The sequence below is a fragment of the Rhipicephalus sanguineus genome, chromosome 1 (genome assembly GCF_013339695.2).
Source record: "Rhipicephalus sanguineus isolate Rsan-2018 chromosome 1, BIME_Rsan_1.4, whole genome shotgun sequence".
NCBI classification, from domain to species: Eukaryota; Metazoa; Arthropoda; class Arachnida; order Ixodida; family Ixodidae; genus Rhipicephalus; species Rhipicephalus sanguineus.
In genome coordinates this window covers 230,471,433-230,498,775 of record NC_051176.1, presented here as the reverse complement: position 1 = coordinate 230,498,775, position 27,343 = coordinate 230,471,433, and the positions used below count along the sequence as shown (strand labels likewise).

Here is a 27,343-nt window from a genome sequence, read left to right as displayed (position 1 = left end):
GGGTGAACGTTGTAAAGCGACGGCTCTGTATGGCAGCCAAACATGCACTCGAGGTAGAGTGTACTAGTACTCGAGGATCTGCAGCGAGCACTTTATAATAGGCGTGTCAAATTTCGGCCTGCAGTAAGTCGTTTCTATTAATGTACGCTTGCAAAATAGTTACGGTTTTCCACACGAGCCGCCTCGACCACAAACTATTTTTTTCCATTGACCACTAAGTGTCTTTCCTCTCTTTCGTTTCTCCCTTTCTCTTTGTACACAGGGGAACTTACAATGAGGCGTGACATTCCTGCAGTGCGTTTTGAAAAGCATTTGTGATGCTCCCGCACCTTCGCTGAAATGTGGAGGGGTGAACGTGGCAATGAAGGAAAGGCTACAGGGGCGGAGCTACTGCACATGTACTGTTCCGCGAAGTAGTTCGGTTCGGCGCGCGTTTCGAACTTAGTTTTGGTTTGTGAACCAAAACTAAGTTTTGGTTCACAAGCCTCCTGTGACGGCCATTTGATTATTCGAACGGCCGTCACTGGCTTAGACAGCCATTTGTCAGTGAAATTCTTCATTACCTCCCTCGGCGAATCGTCGGAAAAGCTGGAGGGTGACGAGCGCTCACCTGAAAACGCAGACGCCATTTTGACTGCGAGGTACACGTAAAAGGTGCGACGTTTTCGGAGGTGCAAACACGCGAAATGACACTGCATAAAGTAAAACAAATATAAATATATCCTTGGTGCACGTTGACCCTCTTTTCAAACAGCGCCCCGTAGAAAATAAAGTAATGTTTTTTTATTCTCACGCAGAAAACAGGGACGCAATTGTAGGACTATAATCTTCAGCGGTAGCACACGCGTTGTTCGGCTCTCTAGCCTTCCCTGCATTGCCAACAAAAGTAACACCTTTTCACAGGAGAGAAAAAACGCCGCCATGTTGGGCTGCGCGCGGGAGTACAAAGGCCGAGGTCATAGCCTCGGTAGTGCATTTTTTGGGGGTCACGCCTATTCAGCGCAGCCCAGAGAGGACTATGGCGGCGCCCAGGGAGCCGTCTGTGAAAAGGTCCAGCCAACTTAAAAAGTGCGCTACGGCCCCCACTATTTTGCAAACGGAGACAAAATGGCCGACTAAACTAAAAAACGTGGACACATAACGGAATGAGGAAGAGGTCGAGTAAATTGGCGAACAAGTATAAGGTACTTGAATGTGTAAATAGACAACCACATGCAGATTGAAAAACACATCAAAAAAGAAATTAGGAAAAATCTGTAAGATCTCAAAGCACAGGGCTTTGCTATATGAGGTGCGAGCTAGCTGCCTGAGGAAAAGAAAGAATACCGGAGAAAATATTCGCAACAAGCCAAAACAAGATGAGGCATGTGTGTGCTGCAATGAAAGTCCCAAATTACATTCAAATGGAATGCCAGGATAATCACCCGGCAAGACTTGGAGATTTTACACCTTTCAAATGTGTAGGGATTCAAACAGAAATATTAACTGTTTAGGAGTCAAGATAAGCAAGAACCGCTAAATGAGTATTGGTGGAAAAAAAAGAAAAGGATAGAAGACATCGACAGGACCGAGGTTTAGACAGGCATATTGTTACGGTGAGAGATGTTTATTTTACAAGGCGGGATGATGGATGGTCACGGAAGGCTTAGCCCAGAATCCAACTCCACTTCTTCCTTCTCCTCTTTCACCCTTCGTCGAAAGTCCAGTATCAGTTCCCCCGTTGCAGACGATGCCCACCGGGCGAGTCAATCAGTGTCGTGCGTGATATGGCTTCAAACGGGCGACATGCACGGCGTCAGTTCTTCTGGAGCGACGGCCGGTCGATGTGAGCCGTGAGACGACGTACGTAACGTCGCTAAGGCGCGACAAAACGACGAAGGGACCTGTGTAGCGGGCCAGAAACTTTTGATACAAGCCACGCTTGCGGTATGGAGTCCAAAGCCACACCATATCTCCTTCACTGTACGAGACATGTCGATGTCGCTTATCGTAGCGGGCCTTCGAACGGTCTTGGGATGCGAAAGTCCGGAGACGTGCGATGCGCCTTGCTTCCTCTGCGTGACAGAGGGTCTCTGCAAGAGGTGGCGTTTCCTGATCCGAAAACGGGAGAATGGTGTCAAGAGTAGTGCGTGGCGGGCGGACGTAGAGAAGGTAAAACGGGCTAAAGCCGGTGGTCTCATGTAGCGCAGTGTTGTAAGCGTAAGTCATAAAAGGTAAAATAGCGTCCCAGTTCTTGTGCTTGGAGTCAACGTACATAGCAAGCTCAGTCAGTCCGTTGGTCTGAGGATGGTACGAAGTGGCATGACGAAACTGGGAAGCAGACCGGCGGAGGAGCTCTTCTACGACGTCGGCGATGAACTGACGGCCACGGTCACTGATAATCGCGCGAGGCGACCCATGCCGGAGGATGATGTAGCGTAGCATGAAGTCCGAAACGTGATCGGCCGTTGCGGCAGAGATGGCTGCGGTTTCAGCATAACGAGTGAGGTGGTCAACACAGATTATAATCCAGCGGTTCCCAGTGATCGATCGCGGAAAAGGGCCCATCAAGTCAATACCGATGACCTCAAAGGGGAAACACGGAGGCGGTATGGGATGGAGAAGTCTCGGCGGCGCACTAGTTGGATGTTTGTATCGTTGGCAATGCTCACAACTCGCGACGTATTTAGCTGTATCTTGATGCATGCGTGGCCAGTAAAAACGTTCCAGTGTGCGGCGATAGGTCCTGGCAAATCCCATATGTCCGGATGTTGGGTCGTCGTGCATAGCTTGCAGCACGTTGGGTCGCAAAGCCTTTGGGACAACCAAAAGTAGGCGGGCCCCCTGTGCAGCAAAATTTCGCTTGTAAAGAATGTCATCCCGTATAACGAAAGGGGACTGATGCGGCTTATTGGTGGCAGATGAGAGAAAAGGAGCCAGACTATGGTCTTTGCATTGTTCAGCATGGAAGGTGGCCAAATTTGGAAACGACGGATCAAGAGCTGCCAGACAGTCGTCTAAATTGTCGGCGTCACATTCAGTCGTGGGAAGGGAAAGTCGCGACAGGCAGTCAGCGTCCGCGTGACGGCGGCCACTCTTGAAGCACACATCAAAGTCATATTCTTGCAAACGTAAGGCCCAACGTGCAAGACGGCCGGAAGGATCACGGAGACCAGTGAGCCAACAGAGTGAGTGGTGGTCTGTGACGATAGCGAATCGGCGGCCATAGATGTACGGGCGAAACTTGTGCACGGCAAAGACGACCGCCAGGCATTCTTGCTCTGTAACGGTGTAATTGCGCTCAGCTTTACTCAAACAACGGCTTGCGTAGGCAATGACATGTTCGACAGCTCCGTGACGCTGAATTAAGACTGCGCCGATACCAATTCCACTGGAGTTACTGTGCACCTCAATTGGGGCTGATGCGTCAAAATGGCGAAGTATAGGCCCGGAAGTGAGTAGAAACTTCAGCTGAGAAAACGATGACTCGCATTCTTTCGTCCACTGGTAAGGCACGGCTTTGTTGAGCAGATGAGTAAGGGGTTGAGCGACATCAGCGAAGTTAGGAACAAAACGCCGGAAATATGAACACAGGCCCAAGAAGCTTCGAAGTTCTCGTAGCGAGCGTGGTTGAGGGAAGCTGCTGACTGCGGTGACTTTATGGGGATCAGGTCGAACGCCGTGCTTGTCTACGAGATGTCCAAGAACTATAGTCTCACGATCACCAAAATGGCATTTCTTTGAATTCAAGGTAAGTGCTGCTTTCTCAAGGCACGTGAGAACAACGTCAAGTCGACGATTGTGTTCCTCAAACGTGCGGCCAAAAATTATGACATCATCAAGATAACAAAGACATATTTCCCATTTTAAGCCACGAAGAACTGTGTCCATAAAGCGCTCAAATGTGGCAGGAGCATTACATAAACCAAATGGCATGACATTAAACTCAAATAGACCGTCTGGAGTTGTAAACGCTGTTTTTTCCTTGTCGGCAGAGTGCATGGGAATTTGCCAATATCCAGATCTCAGGTCTACAGAAGAAAAATACGAAGCAGAGTGCAGACAATCGATAACATCGTCAATTCGGGGAAGCGGATATACGTCTTTTTTTGTGACAGAGTTCAGCCGCCGGTAATCTACACAAAATCTCCAGGAACCATCCTTCTTCTTTACAAGTATAACAGGCGCCACCCAGGGGCTAGATGACTCCTGAATCACTTTCTTTGCTAACATTTCTTCCACCTGCTCAGCAATAATTTTACGCTCAGACGGAGATACCCTGTACGGTCTCTGGCGGATGGGATGGGCGGAACCAGTATCAATCACATGGCGAGTGCGTGAAGGTGGTGCAGAAACTCCGTGGCCATTCAGCGCGAAATCAAAGACGGATGCATGGTTGGAGAGAATCCTAACTAACGCTTGTCTCTTCTCTGGCGATAGCGACTTGTTCACCATGCCCATAAATATGTCATCACTGGGGCGGGCCACATGGGATGCTTTGTTGTTGTCGTCGCTAATGACCGCGATGTTGACGTTACTTCTTGGGTCTACTTCAAACACAGCCAGCCGCATTCCACTAGGCAGTACAACCGGCTCGAAAGAGGAGTTGATCACCCATAGCGCGGATTTTCCACTGCTCGCAGAAATCACACAACGCGGTACCAACACATCCTTCTTTGCACAGCTCAGCTGGATCGGGTCAACAATAACATCAATTTTATCCGCTGCGACACCACAAACGTCAACAGGCACTCCAACTATGGACTGCGCCGGCAGAATTATGTCCTCAACGACTGCAATTGTCTGTTGGCCGCGCGTGGCCTCCTCACGAAAAGCAGACAGTAAAACTTCGCCGGCAGCGCAGTCCACGGTGGCTCCGCATTCTTTCAGAAAGTCGATGCCCAGGATAACGTCACGAGTAGAATTCCCAAGAACTGCGAACTCTGCCTGGAACAATTTTGCGCCAAAAGTAACAGTTGCAATGCACACTCCCACTGGGCGCAATGGTTCCCCACTCACTGCACGAAACGTTGTGTTGGTTCCCCAAGAGAACATCACTTTCTGACCGAGTCGAGTCTTAAAATCGCTGCTCATAACGGAAACAGTTGCTCCCGTGTCGACTAAAGCTGAAGTGGGAACACCATCTATAAGAACACGGACCTTATTCTGTAACATGGAAACTGGCGGAGGCATATCTTCGTGCAGTGAAAAATGTCCGGCGACCTCACCTCCATCGGCCGCGGCGCCTAGTTTCCCGGCGGAGGAGAGGTGAGACGCCGACGACCTGGTGATGGTGATCGACGCTGGCGGGAGGTTGGTGGCGTCACACTCCGCACAGAAGCAGGCGAATCGCTGCGGTAGCTCTGTTGGATGTCGTTTCGGTAGTAGCCGTTCGGTGGCCAGCGATAGTCACCACGTGTACTTGTGCGACGTGGGGATGCAGGGGGTCGTTCATACTGCGGTAGAGGCGCCCGACATCGCTCCGGGCAGAAGCGGGCTATATGTCCACGAACGCCACAGTGGAAACACACAGGCGCTTCACGCACCACACGCTGCTGAAGGCTGTCAGCGGGATGATCTTGCCACGCTCTGATGTCGGTGGGCGACCTCCTGATGCCGTCGTTTGGCGGCTCATAAATATGAGTATGACGACGCGGCTGTACCGGCGTCCTTGCGTCGTCGAAGCCCGCAGCATTGATGGATACAGGAAGGGGGCCGCACGGCGTGGAAGCACCGCGGACATGTGCTATCGAAGTAGCAGCAGCGTCCCGTCGATCGAGTTCTTCGCGTACTATTTGTCGTATAGTGGACGCCAGATCACTGGACGGAGGGCCCACGTCGATGCTCGCGACAGTGGTGACGTTGGGGAGTCGACCGAACTTTGCCGAAATACGTCGAGCTTTAAGGGCCTCGAACGTCCGGCAGTGTCGGATGATGTCATTCGCCGACTGCAAGTCATCCTTGCCGATGAGGTAGTGATAGATATCCTCAGCAATTCCCTTGAGGAGATGCCCCACCTTATCCTCATCACTCATGACTGGGCCCACTCTTTTGCATAACTTGAGGACTTCCTCTATGTACATGGTACACGTCTCGCCTGGGACTTGAGCACGTTGGCTCAGCGTCTGCTCGGCCCGCTTCTTTTTCATGGTCGGGTCGCCAAAGCACTTCTTGATCTCGTCGACGAAATTTGCCCACGTTGTCAAATTCTCCTCATGATTCTCGTACCACGTCAACGCGGTTCCCTCAAGGAAAAGTGGTACATTGTTCCGCTGGCTGGCAGTGTCCCAGTGGTTATAAAGACTCACCCGCCGGTAGTGCTTGAGCCATTCTTCGACGTCCTCTCCAGGTTTCCCAGAGAATGGGCGTGGCTCTCTGTAGTGTTGTCCAGGGGTGCTAGGCTGAGGCGGCGGGATGTCACCGTCAGTGTTCATCATGGTTGGCAGTGGCGGAAGTCCTGCGAGTCTGCGGCTTCGGCGAAGCTCCAGTGGTTTGTCTTCCGCCGTACTTTCTCGGGGCTCCAATGCGTTACCCAGCACCTCCACCAATTCTGTTACGGTGAGAGATGTTTATTTTACAAGGCGGGATGATGGATGGTCACGGAAGGCTTAGCCCAGAATCCAACTCCACTTCTTCCTTCTCCTCTTTCACCCTTCGTCGAAAGTCCAGTATCAATATGTAACAGCACAATATAGAAATAGAGGCTTGAATGAAGATAGAAGAGACCAGAAAGATATAGCCAAAAATTCCGGAATGCAATAGGTAGCACAAAGTCAGGCATCCAGTATGATATTAGCCATCTTAAACGACGATATTAGCCATCTTAAACATAGAAAAAATGAGAATTTGCTTCCTATTCTCAACTACAGCATCATCCATTTTTATTCACTGAGCAATGAGGTGGTGGTCTGACTTCACCTTTGGGGCATTATCTCCACTTCATTGTTTAATTTACATTGGTGGAAACATCAGCCATGTTCCCTCATTCAGCTGTGAAGTTGGTGCTTAAAAATAAGCGAGATCAATTATGCACTGCTGCCAGTTTCTATAGAGCTGCAGTCAACAAAACTTACTAAACAGTGTTCACAAACAAGCTCCTCACAGCTTCTAGAGGCAGCACAATGTCACAAGCTTTGTCAGAAAACTGAGCAGTTTGTTCAACACAACGTTCTTGCAACAAAAACGACAGCGCTGCAGCCGCTGACCATGACTCGACAGGAGGACCGTTGATCTGTATGTTTCGCACCTCTTCACTCTGCTCACCCTCCAAGAGGAGCTGGGTGCACTTTTGAAGCACCTTAGATGCAGGACACAGCAGTGTTACCGCACTCAGCAGTGTCACAATGCCAGGATACAAGCTTTTGAAGGAGGACACCATTCTTACAGCAAGGGCGTCGAAGTTGTCTCTCAGTTGCGTCACAAATGAATTATGCACGGTTCGCTTGTACGATCCCCATTCTTGGAACACATCGACATTGTCCAGCAGTGAGTAGCGATACTCCCGTGCCAACGCCTTTATCGAGTCGAAACCGAAGTCATCTAGCTGGCACGAGTCTACTGGCCACACCTTAGGGTCCAAAATGCTAAACTTGCTAATCGATGGGCTGGTCTGGCGCACAATGTCATCTAGAATCTCAGCCATGAGGCTGCACACCTTGTTCATAGTAGCTGTGAACAGTGCCTCGTCCAGATCGCAACTAATGTCAACCCCACGGTAGCGCCCGCAGCTTTGCCGCAGTTCCTCAAGCAGTTCTTCAACACGAACACCACCAGTGGAAGTGTGGTGCCGAAGCGTACTTGAGGCACCCTGTAACTCGTTGAGTACCTGGTAAGCAGGAATGCCCAGCACCACCACACGGCTTGTCCACTCATGTAGACTTCGGAAAAGTTCGATGTAAAATGCCAGGTTCACAATGAAAGTTGTCGACTTGAGGGTGGCCAAAATGAAAGAGATTACCTGACGGTCATCTTCCACGAGTGAGTCCACTAAAACTTTGTTCAGTTTGGTCACAATGTCCAGCCAATGATTATGAAGTGTAACCAGGGTCTTGTAGTTAAAGAATGTGCTCGTGGATGACTCCGGGCCTTGAAACATTGCATCTCCCAGGTTGAGGTCATCAGCCAGAGCCAGGTTCTTCAGCATGTTGCATAGATTGGCTATAATGGCTACCTGAGGATCGTCCAGCATCGACTTCTGTAGTGCATGACCGAGCACAGATTCTAACTTGTAGATTACACAGTGAAACTCAAGAAGTGCATTAGTGCGGTCTTTTTTTGCACTTAATAAGGCCTCAATCTCCTCCATATGAAAGCAATCTCTGTCAACAGTTGCTGCTACCAGACGGCAGGAATCTGATACACCCAACTTGTGCAACCTCATATTTAGTACATCAGCAAAGCTTGAAGCCATACCTTGCTTGAAAGAAATAAGGTATTTGATGACTAGCTGGTTGTTCTTTACAAAGGTTATAAATGCTGCGTCCTCAAATTCTCCACATCTAACAAAGGCCAACCCATACAGGCCAGCAGCATTAATGTCTTTTCCCAGCGCCTGCAGCAGGCACTTGTCAATAGCTGCTCCAATTTCAGACACAATGCTGTATGCGTTTTCCTGACAGAATGTAACAACATCCTCGGGCTGTTTGTTGAGGCCCACAACAACGGGGAGGTCACTGGCAGGACTGTTTGCCTTGAGAACTTGATAGGTACACTGGAATAAGCAAGTCAAGTTGACCTTTGAACAGGTTCCGACGTATTGCATGTTGATGTCTGCACTCTCAATTGTGTCAAAGCTCCTGGGATATTCCAAGAAATGCCCTGCAAGATATAAAATATGAACACGAATAAGAGGAGGTGAAAACTAGGCAAATAGAATAGTTTGTACATTATTTACATAAAGTCAACAAAAGCAGTCTGATGACACTTCAAAGTCCTGAGAATGATTTGCGACAGGGTCAAGGGAGTACAGGGGCAGATCCAGTAAACACTCCTCGTAAATGTATGGTAAATAAGCCAATGCACCGGCCAGCTGGAACTGCACTGTCAACAGTGTAAAAGGACACACTCACACACCTGCACTGCCAGAATTAATGTTAAGCTGCCTTGAGTTGCTAAAGGCTCACTAGAAATAGGTTGACTCATGTATGGCTTGACTATGACTTAGCCAATGGCCAGAAGGAGGCAAGACCCTCCCGGTATCCACATCTGGTCAGAGAGAGTCCACATGTGTCAGGTTTGTGCAAGCGCAAAGTCATGCCAACAGTAATTGGCACCATTCAAAAATATCTTTTCACACTATTAAGGTGAAAATGTGCCATATCACTTTGGAAGTTTTTCACTCATTACCAAAACTCAGTTTCATTACAGAAGTCTACTATGATAAAGAAAGTGAAAATTATTGTACTTTGGATTCCTAAGTTTCCCCCTTATGAAGAAGTGCAACACAGTGCTTTAGTTATCACCCATAATATTTCAAGTCGCATACTGTACTTTAAAAATCCAGGAAGAGTGACCAACGAAGGTGCCAGGACACAGATACATGCTACAGGCTAACAAAAAGACTATTAGCAGGTGGAGGAAAATGGAAAAAAAAGAGAAACGAATGCGGCATCAATGGGCAAATGATAAGTAGCATCTGCCAAGATTTTTGTTTAGTGGCAGGCTGTACACAAAGAACTTTCCCATGTTAGTAAATTTCTTTAAAGGACCCCTCACACCGAAACTGAAACCTCGAGATGTTTGTTTTGTTTGATTGTCCTGTATACATGGGCACTTCTGACCGATTATTAGTGGCAAACATTGCCTTTAAGATATGTTCATTTGGTTTTAAAATAAGCGTGAGTGCTCATCGGAGTTGGCAGCACCTTGCGACATCGCCACTGCTTTGAAGTAGGTCAGGGACCCCGTGTGATGTTCCATGAGTAATGTGAGTATTGTTGATGTCACAGAAGATTTGCAGGGCGCACACAATACCACGACTGGCACCCAAGGAGGGCTATTGCTCACCACCCCTCCCGCTCTGTTGTCGGCTGCTCTCAAGTGATTCTGGCTGCTTATGCCAGAAATGCTATTTTTTTTCCTGAGGAGACACGCTCTCGACGGTCTAGTGAATGCTTAACAGGCTTAGCTCAGACTGAAGCTCCCACATTGTCTCAATCTTTACCTCGTGCGGGGCCCCAATATGAAAACTTCATTTTCAACATCACCAAAGCTCGAGTGCACGTGATCTTAGGCACTCCCCCGCGGTGGGGCGATAGTTTCTTATGATTTTAAGGGGGTGTTTCAAAGTGACGTTAAAATTGTGACAATTGACAATGCTAGCATTAATTATACGTTACCTGGGAGCATTTACGATTCAATTTCCGGATTACCAGACACAAAGCTACAAATTACAGTAAAAAATCACAAACAAAAATTTCGCTGTCAGGGGTCCTTTAATGTTAAGTGAGCAGTATGAATCCACTTCTCATGCCTCCAAATTACCTTTCATCAACAACATTCATTGTGCACAGAATAAAATTGACTTCATTTCCTATTCACTTACACAGGGCAGAGGCAAAATGCTAACGTGTGTGGCTGCCATCAGCAACAGTATATGATGAAAATCAAGCAAAGCTTATGTGGACAATCATCCGTATAAAACAACTATGAACTTCAGTAACAACACTAAAAGCATTAAAAATAATACAGTCAAGTATGCAATCAAAGGTAAAAATGACGAAAATTCTCTAATCTCAAGTTACAGCAACGTACATTCCTAATCGGTTTATGTTCAGAGAAATCAGCCATATCCAACAAGGCTGCGCCTGCACCACCTGAAAGTGCTGGCTTCAACAAGGCTTTTGCTGAATCCATGAAAGAAAATATTCTAGGTGTCTATTATGTTTCAAGCATTTGTTGGCTGACAAAGCCTATTGATCCCTAGTGTTTACCAGTTATTGAATATGCTACGTCACAACATACCAACCAAGAATATCGTAATGTCTTATGCTGTTGCTCAAAGCCGTCAACACTATCCCACATGTATGCAGCAGGGTGACACTCTAGGAAACAGAAGCTCAGTAAACCTCTCTGGTGCAATTACACCAGGGTCTCTGCTATGAAGATGAAATGTATTGTGTGTGCATGCATCTGCAATGGCTGCATGCATCTGCACAGCAACTATAATGGGACACTGAAAATAATCAATATAACCATATTGGAAGGCAATCTTCAAAAACACCAATTAAGTGAGTGCCAAAAGGGCCAGAAAGAATGCAAGAATGAAAGACAAGAAGGTACTGTATCCTGACATTCCCATAACATCGTAGTGGGTTCTGCTTGGGATCGGGTAAGTGCTTATCAATAATGAAGGATTACATTGCGCCGTAAACAATGCAAAGGCGCAGCCTCACATGTTTCGGGAATAATTTTCTTCATTAAAAAAAGGAAAAGGCCAAAATACACAACACAATGAAAGCTGTGACATAAAAAAAACATCATCGGATGGTGGCAGGCACAAAATGAAGACCAGAAGTGTGGCCATCTTTTTACTGGTATTTTGAGATATTTCCACGCCATAAAATGAAAACAGTTCTGAATGACCACCTTACCAATCTAACTTGTGGCAATGTTTCTCTTTAGTGGCCCTTTAATGGTTTGATCACATCTTAACTGTGATATCTGCAGCTCAATTTTTGCAGCAGTGCCTTCACACAAATGGCATTTTAAAGACTACTGTTTACACAGTGTGCTATCTATCAATATGTGTTCCAAACTCAATTTTTCCTGACAGTCCTTTCATTTAGCACAAATTATTTTTCAGCGTACAGTGCACAGTGAGCTGTCATGACTTGCAGGTATCACAGCATGGTTCCATCAGCATACCACTCCAGCCAAACTTACTCCATGAAAAAAAGGAGCACTCAGAATGTAATACTGCTGGTCCATAGGCTGAATCAAAGTATATCTATGGAACAAGCTGCACCACGTACATACCAGAGCCAGTTCCTTGAGAAGCAACAAAGGGGTTTTCAGCCATCCTGCAAGTAAGAACTGTAATGGGGCATGCAGTCAACTTTCTCTACTCCATTGCTAATTCACTGTTTATCAATTTCTTGTTTCTCATCATCCTTCCCCAAAACAAAATCTTATTTATTTATTTATTTCCTTTTCTCATATCACGAGAATCGCCTTATTTTACTTGAAAAACGCCACTTTTCCCTTTCCCTAATTTTCTTTTTTTTTAACCCAATGTTCCAATTGACTGTAACCGCCGGCTTCTTGGCCATTCCCGCGTTGTGGGTTTGAGCCAAATGCAAGGAACAAGCAAGCAAGCAAGCAAGCAAGACTGCAATACTAAGACTTCTGGGGGGGAGTGAAAAGAAAGATAGCTGCGGGTGCTCACCGCTACTACTAAAAGGAGGATGGAGCAGCGGGCGCTCCCCGCTACTACAGTGAACTACAACCGCTACTCCACGAAACCAAGGTTGTGCGCAAGTACAAAGACAATCGCGCTCGGGAAATTTTCGAAACCTTTATGATGCACGTAGCTCGAAGTGTGTTAGTGCCTCCCCATCACTCATCCTTTCTAACAAGGCATTCAGCTTCCTCCAGCAATCTTAAAATGATATACGCATCTGTTTTAATCATCAAGAACCACGTGCAATTGCTACTATTTTCCTTTTCACTCACCCCCCCCTACCCCCCCCCCCTCCACCCCCACGCTCCCTTTTCATAAGTTATAAAAGTTTTGTCGGCAGTCAGCGCCCGTCATCGTGTGTTCCCTTGTCCGTGTGCAAATTAGCGCCGTTTTTTAGATGGATTCTTACCAATGAGCTCGCTTTCAAACACTTTTAAGTCAACGTGGTCAGGGTCCACATTTCCCACAGTGATCAGGCGCAAAGAAAATAGAATACATTCAGATCATTTGAATGAACATTGAGCAACGTCGCTTGCAGCCGCCGTGCGCGCTCTTGCAACGCCACATCCCCTTTTGTTCTTTTTCCTTCGATTTGTTATCACTGCCCTGCCTTTAGCGCTGTAGTGATGGCACCTAGTGATGTTTAACTAAGTGTTTTATAATGAAAAGAGGGAAATATATACTGGCGATCAAAACGGCATTGCGTACGCGTCTTTCGCGCCGTTTTCAGCACGTTGTCCGCTTCCTACGGATGCACGGTCAAAGAATCGTAAGGAAAGCATGCAACACAGCACTGTTTGCCTTCTATATATTCAGAAGAGTAGTATTAGTTGGTTGTTTATTTCAGGGCATACGGAAAGGAATGTGAGCGCACTTACATTCAATGCAATACAGTCGGCTTTAAAGCCCGCAGCTGTATTGTGGCAGAAGCATTTCTTCCTTCAGAAAAACGTTTCAAAGGCAGTTCTTTCCTTTCTTCATGAGCACAAGTCATAAACCGTAACACCACTCTCATTCACCTAATGCGACCCTGCATTCCCTTACAATTGGTATTTGCAGTAAAAGTAAAAGCGGTTTGAGACATCGCAGACTGGCAGTGCGCTCGTGCGCTGGACCAGAGTCTGCCAGCAATCCAGAGTCACCAGACCACAAAATAAGCTTTCGCCACTTTCGCTATCTCCGCATTATCAGAGGCATTATTGTGCAGGCTGACCACAAAATAAGCCTTACATTTATTCTGTGGACCAGACGCGAAGCGTACTGGCATACTTTCTCCATTCGGCCAAATTCAGGCACCTCGTACGGTGTGTAAAGACACTCTGAAGCGCAATCGACGAGACAAAAAGTAGCAACGGCGTACGCCCATCAGTCCGGTGAGAGCAGTCTCTGTCTGTCGGAGGTATGTCGAAATTTCAAGACAGAAAATGTTTTTCTCGTTGCTCAGTGACCAGCACTTCGCGGGAAATTTGAATTCAGTAATAGACGGTTGCGTAAGAACTCGGCGTGTCTGATAAGTCACACCGTGACCGTTAGTTACTCTAGCCATGGGTGCATATGAGCAGGGTTATAGCATAGAGGAGGCTTAGGTTATGGCCACTCAGGTTTTTGGCGAAGGCCCCTGATGTTGCGTTCCTAGAACTGTTTACTTCCAATCTTTACTCCCAGAAGGCCATGGACCAAAGGCAGGCCATTGTGAGGAGCACGTAATCGCTTCATTTTCGTTTTTCCATCCATTGTGAAGCATGTTGTCTTTGGACACGAGCAACCGGGAAGGGGGAGCTGCGATGAAACCTTGTCCCCCCCTAATGGGCAACCCTGCGCGCACCTATGACTCGAGCACATATCTACAGCCTCTTTTGCAACTTCAATCTATTTGCACTACAGCTGAAACTTGATTTAACAAAGCAAGGAACACGCTCATATTATTTCGTTAAATCGAGAAGTTCGTAAAATCGAGAAAGGAATTTTTCGGTTCTTCGAAATCTACAATTCTAATGTGGCGACCCCCAAACGCTACCGCGGCATTGTGTTTGCCACAAACCCACGTCACGCGTGCGAAAAGTCCATGAGGGCGACCCAAAGGCGGCCCGCATATCGAGCCTCCTACATCACCCGGGCATGGGACGCTTCACGTCCACGCGATGCAGGCCACATCACGTGGAGCTATATGACAGGCTACTGATCCGCAAAGATGCGAACGAATGCAATGCAGGCCAAGCAAGAAAGTTGTGAGGATGCGGATCAGTGCTATCGGTCACATAACCAAGAAATACGGAAATCTATCACTGCCGCCCTCGAGCCATCTGGTACACAAAAGCATTACCGACTGCCGGGTCCATTGTTCCGTGCAGAGATGCGCCGTGCAGCCTCATCAAAGTAAAGCTATAGGGCTCTGACTAGGGCGGTTTTAACGCGATAAAGTTAGAGTGAATGCTGAAACAAAACTCGTCTGTGTTGATATTATAAAGCAACCACCACTTCTTAAGTCATTTATTGCAGAAAAGATTTAGTTAAATCGGGTATGGTGGCCAAGTTAGTTTCGTTAATTCGGGTTGATGACAACATTGAACATTATATAGGTATCATCCGCGGAATGGAAATTTCTTCGTTAGATTGGGAGCTTCGTAAAATATTCAGTTTGGTTAGATCGAGTTTTAACTGCAGCCTATTTTGCAATAGCAACTATAGCAACAAAAAATTTATCACTGCGCTTGCCTCCATCTTTTTCATCGTGCCTGTTTTCTTCTGTGCAAGGTCATGAATCACCAGCTTGCCCATTTGTCCCCTCTGTTTATCACCACCTTTGGAGGTTGACCTCCGCAGGTTTAACAGTTTATCATCACCTTGTTATCACCCCCCCCCCCCGAAATAAATTTCCGGCTACACCCCTGTTGTGAAGTGTACTATATGATTGCATATTGCCGGTGCTAACACACAGGGCTGAAACTTGGAGGATAACAAAGAAGCTAGAGAAAAAGTTAAGGACCACCCAGCGTGCAAGGGAATAGAAAATGATAAGGTAATATTAAAAGATCAGAAGACAGCAGAACGGGTCAGAAAACAAACAGTGGTAACCGATATTCTAATTGATGTTAAGCAAAAGAAACAGACTTGGGCTAACTACATAATGTGCAGGACAGACAACTGACGGTCAGCTGCAGCACCAGAATACTGCAGCTGATCACGGGATGTATTGCCTATATACTTGGGGTTATGAAATTAAGAAGTTCGGAGGCATTAGATGGAATCAGCTCGCACAAGATAAGGTATATTGGAGATTAGTGAGAGAGGCTTTCATCCTGCTAGTGGACATAAAACAGGCTAAGAAGGATGACGGTGATCATAATATGTGTGGACTGCAAATGGTCGCAGAGATGCACGACTGCTACAACTTTTTTCAGAAGAAATAGACATTGAACGACAACAAAATTTTGTAGTCAGATAATGTTGGACACAACATATAACGGATTTATACTACATGTCTAGAATGTGCATAACAGAGATCAAGCGCACATTCAGACAGTAGACAACTAAGGCATGCTAGATCAAGCACTGTTTGACATCTACATCAACAGAGTAACTTAAAAGTATACATCTCACAGACATAAATTGTAAAGCTGTATATGCCTTTGGCATTGCCTGTTCTTGGTCTAGCTTTGACAAGCTGTCTCTAGTTCAAATCAAGTGAGCTATTAGCTAACTTTGATATGCAGAGTTCACCAGCGACAGCTCAGTGGTTATGTACATGAAGGAAACAGGACAGTGAGGACGTCTCCTTCAGGTTTGTGGATAGCAAAAAAAATTGCAGCACACCCAAAGCAACCTGTTGGTGTCTACACACAGTGACACTCCTTTGCATCTTTGTCTTTCACCCAGTGCTCAGATGCGCACGACACGCCTGCTCATTACACTGGTGCCTTTTAGTTTTGCAACCTGTCAATGTAGAGAATATTGGAGGCCACAGTTTCATGGGCTCAATTTCTTCACTATAGTAGTGCTATCTGTCGGTGCTCGTTAACGTCCGTGATATGCTACTTTGCTGCACTACTCCTAGATACCCCCCCCCCCTAAGAGTACATTTGGTCCCAGCTGTAAGGCTAATGCAGCGGCTGTGCTGGGAGCTGTGCCGAACTATAGAGTTGAGCACTGCTGGGGGACTAGCGAGGCTAGCTGGGCCAGCAGCAGTGTGACCTGTCCAGAAAGAAAGCAGCAGCCATGGTCAGGAAAACATGGAGGGGTTCACAGAGAAAGCTTTACCTTAAAATGTGCAACTATTTATGAATCAGTGCCTTGCCCAAATGGGCAATCAAAATGAAAAATTCCACATCTGGCAAAGTGTTATATCCTCTATCAGTGCTACAGCCCCGTGCAAGTCACACAAAATGTCATCTGAAAGCATCTCTGATATTAAGCGTCTGAGAATAACATGTCCCCAGCACACTGAGTTTATCAGGGTGCCGTTAGGTTGCAGCACAGGGTAATGCTGGCTAATGCTCTATGCGCTGAATAAACATAACAAGCACACATCACAGAGCTGATGCAACTTTATTGTTTACCAGTTTACAATCACTGTGGCATCAAATAATTACATCAAACAAGAGCACAGAATTGCTGTCTAGAGCACCAAGTGCTCATACAGCTAATATAGTAGTATTCACACTGCAAGGACCTTAGATAACAAGTTCTGCTGATAAAGAACGATCAGCTACACCATTTAGACATGAGCAATTAAAAATTGCTGAATTTTATGACATTGCATTTTTACCTGTACAGGATAGTTGGCACCTAATTGGTCTGTATATATTTATTTGTCAAAACTCATTTCAAGAGATGTTAATTTGATAATGAGAACCCAAATGAAAAAATTCAAAATCAAATCATCCCAAAGCTACTCACAGGCTGAGGGTCACCGTATTGGTTGTGTATCGATTAATTTCGACCACCTGGGCAGCAGTGCCAAAATTTTTCTAATTTACAAAGTCCACCAGTGTGGTTTCTCAGCACTTAGTACATCCTTATAAATATATATTAACTTGTGCACAGTCACATATTGCCATGCTTAAAGGGCTTAAAATGGCCTGGTGTGCATTGCTATGAATGTTACATTTAAGAGGCTTGTTTTTATTAACAAAGTTTACATAGTAATACTGAAATACAGTGAAATAATCGGTTGATATGTTGGGCTTTGTGGACAATATTATCTGTACTAGATGCCTGATGGCTTAAAATATCAGAAAGCCAATAAAAACTCTTGTGCCTGGAGTGTCTAGTTCTAGACAAAAGCAGACACCTGGACCTGTCTCCTAATTTCAGCTTGTGCTGTCACTGCTGTTTAAAAAAAAGAAGAGAGACAGAGTAGAAATCAGCTAAAAGCAACAGGAACTATGGCAGAAGCACTACTGATCAACTACAAAGTTTCCAAAGATGTATTATAAAACAAAACTTTCTCAGCCATGCTCACAGGCATGTAACAAACATTTTCCCAACACACAGAAGAATTTAGCCGAATCTTCTCACAAGTACAGTAATTTGAATGTGGCACTGGATCAATAAAATATGTTCAGATGAAGCTTCCAATATAGCACCAATTATTACTGCAGCCATGAGCATATTTTTTAAACTCCTGCCGAGAACACTGCTGTATCTGACTAGCCATAAAATGGAAACAGCTTAGAAAAGAGAAAGAACATGTAAACAATGTGCGTTTAGTGGTACCTGTCGATATCCTGATCATCATTCATTCAGACATGTTTTATTTGTAAAACAAAAGTTGCAACGTTAGGCAACGCTTAAATTATTTACAATAAGCTGTGCCCAGCAATGCACTAGGGCACTGTATTTTTGCAAGCATTCAAGGTGCAGATGCACGAGACGAATGATGTAATGGCAACATCGAGGAGCCATTATGTTCACAGATTATTGATAATTCCAAGGACAGTTTAATTCATGTGTGTATTTGTTCCGTTCGAGGTCAGCAAATATGTCCCTGTTCTATGTAGATTGTTTCCTTAAGTGACCATACATATTTCAATATCCAAAATATCTGTACCATGTTATCACAACTTAAGCAAAACAGTGAAGAGTCATATTCATTGTCCCTGGGTGGTATCAAAGTCCTCCACATGTTCCGACACCCATTTTGATACTAGCGAGAGCTAATATATTTTTTTCTTTTGTTCATTTGTACTGCAGACTTTTACGGCAGCTAGTAATAGTTTGCTTAGAATAGATGGATGGATGCGAAACATTATTGTAAGTCCTGAGGTGCACGACTCAACGCGCAGTTTGCTTAGAAGCAATCTTTATTTTCAATGAATAGAGCAGAGCACTTTAAAAAAAACCATTAAGATCAAGTTACGATGAAACAGCAGAGGTTCCACATGCAAAATGTGAATCTTTGGTAACTAACAGTGACCATTCTAGAATAAAAGAGAATGCACGGTTCTGCATGATCAATCAAATAGTGGCTGTTTTATTGGTCAGAAATCAGTTTTCATAACCAAAACACTCAGTCATGCTCGCATTTTTTTAAAGAAAAAAAGAATGATTTTTCTCGTACCACAGTAAAATCTCATTACAAGATACACTCAAGGGACCCTGGAAACATCTCTTGCAAGCAAGGTCCCTTGTAACCAAAAATTCTCTAAACACTGAGGATTCGAACTAGATTTCTTTATTATACACCAGCATCAATGTGTGTTTAAACACATCTACAGGAAATTGCTCAGGATGGCTTAAAAAAGTCATAGTACATGACTTGTTCTTAAGTGAGTGCAGAATGTATTAGCTTCCTTCCCAACTTCTGGAGGTAAAGCACTTCACCTTGCGAGCCTCCCAGTTGCTCACAATACCTTTGAAGTGCTCTTTGTAGCAGCCTGTGTACCGTGTTCTCCCTTCTTGATAATTCTGCGCTAAACACTTCAGATATGTCGTACCAACAAGGCCAGAAGTCAGCCCTTGCTCTTAGATGTCCGTCAGCCTCAACTGCCAATACTTTCTGCCTTGCAATGTTCTCATCATAACCATGCGATGTATGACATCTGGCTGCAAAACAAAAAAAAATCAAGCCAAGGGAATGAAAATTGCAGCGCATACCGGTCGGCACGAAGTCAGCCATGTTGTACAAGCGTGTCTCGGTTGCGTCTCTTCTAAATAGTGAATAATTTACTCCAGGGGCCTAAAAAACTTGTCCTTAGTAACTGAGTCTCTCTTTATGCAATATTGTTAACATGGTGAACATAGGAAAACCAACCAAACCATTTTCAAATGTCTCTTATAACCAAGTGTTTTTTTGTAACAGTGTCTCTGGTAGCAAGACTTTACTGCAGTAAGGTACGCTTTCACAATACCAAAAGCACAACTCTTGCTGTAAGAAGATGCTTGGTCAGCAAAAGAACGCATAAAAAGAAAATGCACGTGGCAACGCCAACTTGAAGTTTCCGCACCAACTTGCTGTGAAGTCAGATTTTGACTACATCTACTAGAGCCTACAAAGTTCTTAATCAGTAAAAATGAACTACATTTTCCTCTTAGGGGGACCAGAGACTTAACATACCAAGCTTCAGGAAATTTTTATTGAGCCAATGTGGCCAAAACACACGCGCACACACAAAAAAAAAAAAACATTGAAATCCACAATGATATGCTGACGACCATGTACAGCGATTTCGGCGTGAAATTTGAAATTGAAACTTTAAACCTATGATGGTGAAATTTATGACAGTAAACTTTTCAAAGAATAATTTGTCACTCTAAATTGATTCATTGCTTCACTTTAATATCCCTTTAAGCATGTCAGTACAGTTTCCAATGAGTGCTACCCGAGCACTAGCACAAAACTTCTTGTTGCAAACACACATGAGCACTCCCACTAAGAAATAAACACTGAAGAAGTTTCAGCATACGCTTTTCTACTCGCGTGCTCTAATTAGGGAAGAGATGCCGTTGTTCTTCCCAAGTGAAAAGACTTGTAGGGGCCTGAATAGCTTTCTTTCGCAGCAGGGAAGAAAGATGGCACATAAAATGGCAGCCAAGTCACGTACCTACCTCCATGTTTTAACAGTACATATCAGGAAACCACTGTAGGCTCTCCATTAAAAACAAATTTTCATTTTATTAATGAAAAAAAAAAGTGAGGGAGAGAGAGCTGAATAAAGCTTTTGACATACTCGTGAGAAACAATCATGAATATAGATTTTTTTTTTTCTGCACGGGCATGTTGCTTAAATAGAAGCAGTACACGATGAACGCCACATATGTGTAGTAGACTTTCATTAATTTGACCCTGGTTACTTCACTTTTTAACTCTGTTCTGACTGAAGGTCTTGGCCAGCCCCATACACATTTATGGCCTAAATCTTGTTATTTCGATACTGAATTTGGCCTCAGTCAAGTAATTTTGAACTTGGCAGGACTCTACAGTGATGATACCCTGTAGCGATGCCAGTGGTAATTCTTAACAGCAGAGGTGTTAGTCTTGGTAGCACTTAGGCAACAGTGCATGTATCAAAGAAATGTCATTTCCTATAAAAATCTACATTTCCAGCCTACCTCAGACAGATTTTAAGTGTAACGGTAGCTCAACATGAATTATATTCCATTAGTTTTAATACAAACCATTCTTTTAGAAGAAAACTCACTTGAAAATGCATGAAACAAACAATATTTCCCGCATTCAAAACAGCGTACTGTCAGAGCCAACCTAGCCAGTGCCACTACAAGATGGCAACCGAACAATCTCGCATAGCATAACGATGGTGACACGCCACCTTTAGCCCGATTACAAAAAGACATTGAAACTACAAGCTATTTTAGATGTTGAAGTGGCAATGAGGTTTTAGAAACAATTCTGGAATGGAAGCTCTTGCAACGCCTTACAGGTAAAGGTGAAGTCAGCACTTGCCCTACTTTATCTCTGAATCATGGGCTTGTCGGGTGATGCCCGCTTAGAGATCAAGTGGTTTTGCTCTGTTAATGTAAACGCTAGGTTAACTACAAAATAAGATATTGTTCCCAATGTAAGCAACATGCCAAGACGAATACTGATGATGTGATCTCCTATAAAATTTGCCCAGACAGGCTTCTGAAGGAAACCAGTAACACAAGGATGCACATGTACCTTACTGGAAAAATGAGCCCTAATAAACTTGTAGGGCTTGCAAGGAAAACATTGCTTTTTTTTTTTCTTTGCTGTATGCTACCATTTTATCATGCCTCTCTTAGGATGGCGGAGGTCTGGTTTCACTTTACAGGCATAATTTCCACTCCACCATTTTTTAAACCTTCTTGGCTAGTGGTAACAGTCACTTCGTATGCTTTGTCATTCCAGAGAATTGCAGGCATTGCAGGAGCAACAACCTATTTATGATCACTGCTGAGTAGTTTGATAACTGCAGAATATCAAATATGAAATGGAACCCAAGTAAAACTTTCATTCTGTGAAGGTAAAGTTCACTGGTTAGACTCTTTTGATTTCTATTTTATTTAGGTGCTCTAACACAATTTTCCTTTGTGTTTTCTACTTTGATATTATAAAAAGTGGATGTTCATTCGACATGAGCATGTGTTAGAATTGGGCAAGTACTGCCAAATGAAGCAAAAGTTTGTTTTTACTGTTTTCAGTCACTTGTTTAATTCGAACTGCCAGGTTATTTGACCAATTTTGTTGGTTTTTTCAGGGTCGAATTAATGTAAGTGGCCTGTATTGTCCTTCTGACACCACAGGCTTTACAATGCCAATGAGCACATAACAAAGCAAACATAACACACGGGGAAGATAACAAGACATAGAAAAAAATGTTTTTTGTCAATTATATAGTAACAAGTTTCAATGAAGGCTCTTGTATACAGGGACCTCAATGCTGTTATACTAACTACCGCGTCACTGCCACCTGTCACAATCGTTCCAGTGTAACACAAATAAAAGGCATATAATGACATGTAAAGTACCAGCTCGTGCAGAACCAACAACAGGTATTGTAAAAAATACCGCATGCAAAAGCACAACTGTTCTACATTATGCTGGTTTCATTCTGGCACAATCAGGGGTGGGACAGCTGGACAAGCTCTTGGAGAACACATTCAATTAGAAAGAGGTTAACAGGGAGGGAAAGAAGGATGCTTTTCGAGATGAACTCTTTAAATTTGAACAGAACACTCCAAATATGGAGCAGCTCAATGAAGCAAGTGATTGTGCATCCCCTAACAGTAGATCAATATGCGCCTCATACGCTACCTAGCCCCACCACGGTCTTTGGACTCGCGCTGCCGAGCACATAGACGACCCATGCCCGATCTTGCAGGAAATCTGGTGATAGCTGGTAGCTTCATATACACGGTGTTTAAGTCTCATCATCTCAACCTTTGAAGACACATTGAAGTATGAGGATACGTGAAGCATTTGTTCACCACTGTCTGCACTGTTCATCAAGCAAGCACTGGGACAGTGACTGCTGGCAATCATCGAGCGAGATCTGTTTGTTTGCCTGGGCATGCGTGGCAACAAGCTTTTACCTTAATTACTAAGCTTATGTTTGCTGCAACATATATCACCGACAAAACAAGTTAATTCACATGCTGTCCAATACATTGCTATGGCTGTCAAGGCTTTGCCGCTTCACTAGATGGCCACTTCATATGTCGCAAGTATTCTTGCAGCAGTTTCTTTGTTGGCATTGGTGTCCTAGCGCAAACCCATTAAAAAACACACTTAAACAATTTGAATCCGTTTTAACAATGCAAATAAAAAGTCATTTTAAAAAATTGCGTAGCGATTGGTGTAGTTCTAAATCCTGCGCTAAATGCAGCTCCGCTGCTGTGAAACCTGAGGAAATGCACAGCACGGGCACCCAGCTATTCCCGCTCGTAGAGTTCCCACTACTCCGTTTACCAAACCGTCTATGACGTCAATGCTTGAGGTAAGCATGTAGGGTTTCCCAGGCACGAGTAGAATCTTGTTAGGGAGATTTGCAAACTCTGTGTGCGACATGTGCAATACTTTTTGCTTTGATTTATTGACTTCCTTGCTTGTTACGGCAGTTGAGATACACGTCGTCTGCAGCGAGCTCCATCAGATTGTTTCCCCCTTCAGATGTAGCGAAGATGCCAGAGAAGAGCTGGTGGAAGGAGCAATTGCACGCTTGGCGAGGCGGTGGTGCCCTCTCTTGCGTAGCACGGGTGTCAGCCGCATGTTTTCGAAGCATTTTAATGATTTTAGGTTAATTACTGCAATTACTTCTCAGTTATTTCTGCAAATTACATTATTTTAGACCTTGTTCATTTATTTAACCCAGTTTTGAGCATTGCTAGCCTTGTTTTAGGCTGTATTGACCACTTGATTTTGAGTGCGATCACACGAGACTGACGGACGACACGCCCCTAAAGTGCTACATACTTAAAACCCAAGGCATCTCTTGACGCTGAGTAACCAGCCCACAAAGCGTTTTGGTCTACCGGGCCCACTGGCAGGCATGGCTGTGCATGAGTGTTGGCCTCTTACGAGATAAATGTCACATTATGCCAGTGATATGCCCCAACAAAGCACAGACACAGCCACACATTGAACCTGCATAAAGCAACACACAGGATGGAATCGCGTGATTATGATTACAGTGACTCCCACGCAGCATCCCGAAAATAAAAAAATACCCTGACATCCTCGTTATCTACCTAGCTGCTACTTTCCTCTAAAACAGGACCAAGTACGAACTCCTCGAAGTCGTGCTCAGTGTTATGGAGCAGCTCTGGCCCAATTCGAGGCATTTTTACAATTTCAGTGCAGCAAGTTGAAAAATGTAGGGCTTTGGCGCAGCTGTACCACCCCTGCATATTTCAATGCACAGACAAGTCAGCAACACAATGTCATGCTGAAATTTCATGTACACTTGCTCATTCTGTCACACACGAAAGGAAACTGACCCAGTTCTGCAAACTGCTTTCACAATCAGACACACCACAAAAATTTCTTTTAAACAATCTTTGCTTAACATTAAGCCCCTATGGTACTAACGCATACTATTTAAAAACATACATTATTCAGTAAAAACTAACATGGTCACATACATACCAGATAGCACGGGCTGGTATGGTTCATGCATGCATGTCTTAATACAAATTGAAAAAAGAAAAGGCAAAAAAATGCTAGCTACACCTAAATACCACTTTTATACCGCCTTGCAGCTCATATATTCAAGAGGGAAAAAGAAAACTGATGCACACACACACACACACACATGCTCACTGGTTTAGACCAGACTTTCACGTGGCTAATTACATGTAACAGACTATTTGTAATCAATTACACCTTTTGGTATTTTTAAAATCGATTAATTATTTCTTACTTGGTAATGGTCACTATAATAGAATTACTTTTTTTCCATAGTTAACCACATGTAACAAGGCAAGCTGTAACAGTAAATTTAGCTTTTAGCACTTGTACTTGGCGCGAACCACGGTAACATGCCCACAGTTGTGGAATGTTGCAGCCTAATGAATGTGCATATTTTGACAGGTAAACATGAGCATTCTGTATTTGTTTCCTCATATTAATAGCAGGTCGTGCAGCTTGTAATGCCGGCATCACATCCGGTATTTCACTATGGTTTAGCTTTTCCGTAGTCGTAAAATATCCAAGTTTGCCCTAGGTTCCCCAGCAATTAAGACAGCGAAAGCATGTTGCGTCGTCGAAGGATATGCAACCCCCGACGCTACATAACAGTGCCTGTGCATTTTACAAGAAACCCCTTTGGGGATGTGATACATAACTGCAGTTACACTTTGGTCTCTTTTTATTGAGCATTTCATGCGTATAATAGAGGTTTATTCACACCTCAGACTTGCGGATGTAGCATAATGGTCAAGAGACTTGGCTTTTGAATGTGATATGCGGCATTACTGTACTGCAGGATTTTTCTAAATGTGGGCTGTTCCATTTGAGGAAAGATCATGTAAAAAACTACTTTTCTGGTGTGAGTAAGCAAAGAAATCCTGCACAAAATTGCAAGGAAAGTAACATAAAAATAATTGGTTGCTCTTTTCTGCAACATTTACAAGTCTGGTTTAGACCACCCACTGTTTAAAAACAAACAAAAACCAGTCTGACTGGTGACATCATCCTCTAGTGCATAACACAGCTTGTACACAGAATATATATAGTATATAACACAAACACAAGACGTCTGCACTTTTTCATTATAAAATCTACAGACTGTGTGTTCACTGGCTTTTTCATAATAGACAAAAGTAAATTAGAAAACGGCATTCAGTTCTGGCGCTGTCGGAAATGACAATGCCGAAGCTTTCTTTCAATTACCAGAAAGTTTCAACAGGGATGAACAGATACACATATGTGACAGCTGAGTGCATATATGTACTGCATTCATGCATGTCTTATGTGAGGTTTTCTTTATTACAAGAAATGTACTAATGGCTCAAGTATGCATCTGCATGTCTTCCTGACAGCTTTTCAAGCTTCTTAACTTTTAACAAAAGTTCATAGCAAAGTGAGTTGTGCATTGACATATTTGCACTGAAGTGACATTTATGCTCTTAAAATAATGTATTCTATGCTTGGGGTGTTAGGGAAAGGAGGCTGAGAGAAAAAGAAAATGGCAGCTTATGCATGCCTTTAAAGCTTTAGAGCAGACCAAACATTCTAACATTCTTTCATACTTAGCATCCTGAAGGTGCACATGGCTTACAAATGGCCTGAAAAGGTGACTATGCTGTGTTGACCACAGTAGCCAGATAACAGCACAGAGTGCACCCTCACAAAAACTAGAGCAAGCCTACAATGCAATAGGAAGAGATGCAGGAAAGAGAGAAGCCAGAATTAACTGGGGGTGGAGAAGAGCACTACTTTGTAAGTGTTCCCTCAATGCACAATGACAGCCTCAACTCATGGCTGCTAACCAGAGAGGACCAACTGCACGTCATGCAGCCAGAAGCAGTCTATTGTGGCCTGAGAACCGAGCAGACAAGAATCACTGGTGGCTGAAGAGATCCCCAGCTGATGGCAAGGGTGCCAGACCACCGGTGACACTTGGCAGCAAGGTAAGGTCAGGTAAATTCTGCAGGTGGGACTTTAGCTCGTTTCTGACATGCGTCACCTTGTGCAGCTTGTCTCGGTGTTCCTGCACATAGCAAGGCCAGACTCACATTAGCAATTACAGAATCTTCGTAGATAAAAACAAGAAAACTGCCACTCCAACAGGACACTCAAAGTTGGTTGGTCTTACATGGCAGAACCTGGTTATCGCACTTTATGAGAAGTATAGCATTACAAAGTTTTCGCACATGCCAGGGACGCAAGGAGACACCTAGACATGAAGTCAGAGGTCCCTAGAAAGGTCTATAACCAGAAACTGAAGAGGACTTGGCATCGAACACAAAGCGGCAATGCTTTCTGCATTTTGTAGTAAATGTCGAGCTTGTAGTAAATGACTGCACGAAAATGCCATAGAGCTCACGTTCCAAAAAAAAAAAAATAATAGTAATAATGATCACAACTATGGTACATACTCTACTTATGACATGAAGCAGGTGAATTGCACTGTACTTCACACAACTTAGTGAGGATAACAATGGTTAAAAAATTCAATTGTGGGCTTTTACATCCTAAAATCATGGTATGATTATGGTATTGAAGCATGTGATGAGTGGAGTGCGCGTTTGAATTGTGCGCCTTTGAAAAGTGTGCATCATAAAGAGAAAGACGACAAGGCGTGCGAGCGCGTAGATGAGCACAGTGCCGAAAGGAAGACGACGACGATGAAAACCTTCACGAGGGCGCAAGGCGTAAGGGTTCGACGGACAAGTGGCCCAATAGGAAGTCACCACGGAGATTCCAGGGACCAATAGTTGGGCACCACGAAACTTCAGCATCGCCAATCAGGACGGGACAAGTTGAGCCGAGGCCGAGGAAAAGCCTGGGTCGAAGAAGGGCCGGGGAGTTCGAAGGGAACCCGA

The 27,343-nt window shown here is 44.4% G+C and overlaps 2 protein-coding genes across 4 annotated transcripts in view; both read right to left on the bottom strand.

Moving 5' to 3' along the window:
• Positions 1–6,818: 6,818 nt before the first annotated feature.
• On the bottom strand, positions 6,819–13,521 carry LOC119374019 (uncharacterized). 3 transcript variants are annotated; one of them, XM_037644082.2, is made up of 3 exons: positions 13,258–13,521; positions 11,956–12,012; positions 6,819–8,796 (listed from the first exon to the last, which is right to left on the bottom strand). In XM_037644082.2, the coding sequence occupies exons 2-3, from the start codon at positions 11,996–11,998 to the stop codon at positions 7,052–7,054; spliced, it is 1,788 nt and encodes a 595-aa protein (XP_037500010.1). In that variant the 5' UTR covers positions 11,999–12,012; positions 13,258–13,521; the 3' UTR covers positions 6,819–7,051. The 3 variants fall into 3 exon arrangements, with proteins under 3 accessions (XP_037500010.1, XP_037500003.1, XP_049276075.1); XM_037644075.2 differs by having other exon boundaries at positions 11,956–11,999; XM_049420118.1 differs by lacking the exon at positions 13,258–13,521 and adding an exon at positions 8,967–9,051 and having other exon boundaries at positions 11,956–12,009.
• Positions 13,522–19,931: 6,410 nt separating this feature from the next.
• The window catches only part of LOC119374005 (regulation of nuclear pre-mRNA domain-containing protein 1B), a 36,260-nt gene continuing 28,848 nt past the window's right edge, over positions 19,932–27,343 (bottom strand). The window contains exon 7 of the mRNA XM_037644069.2: positions 19,932–26,508. Within this exon, the coding sequence (XP_037499997.1) occupies positions 26,359–26,508 (150 nt within the window). The 3' untranslated portion in view covers positions 19,932–26,358. The remainder of the gene's footprint in view (positions 26,509–27,343) is intronic.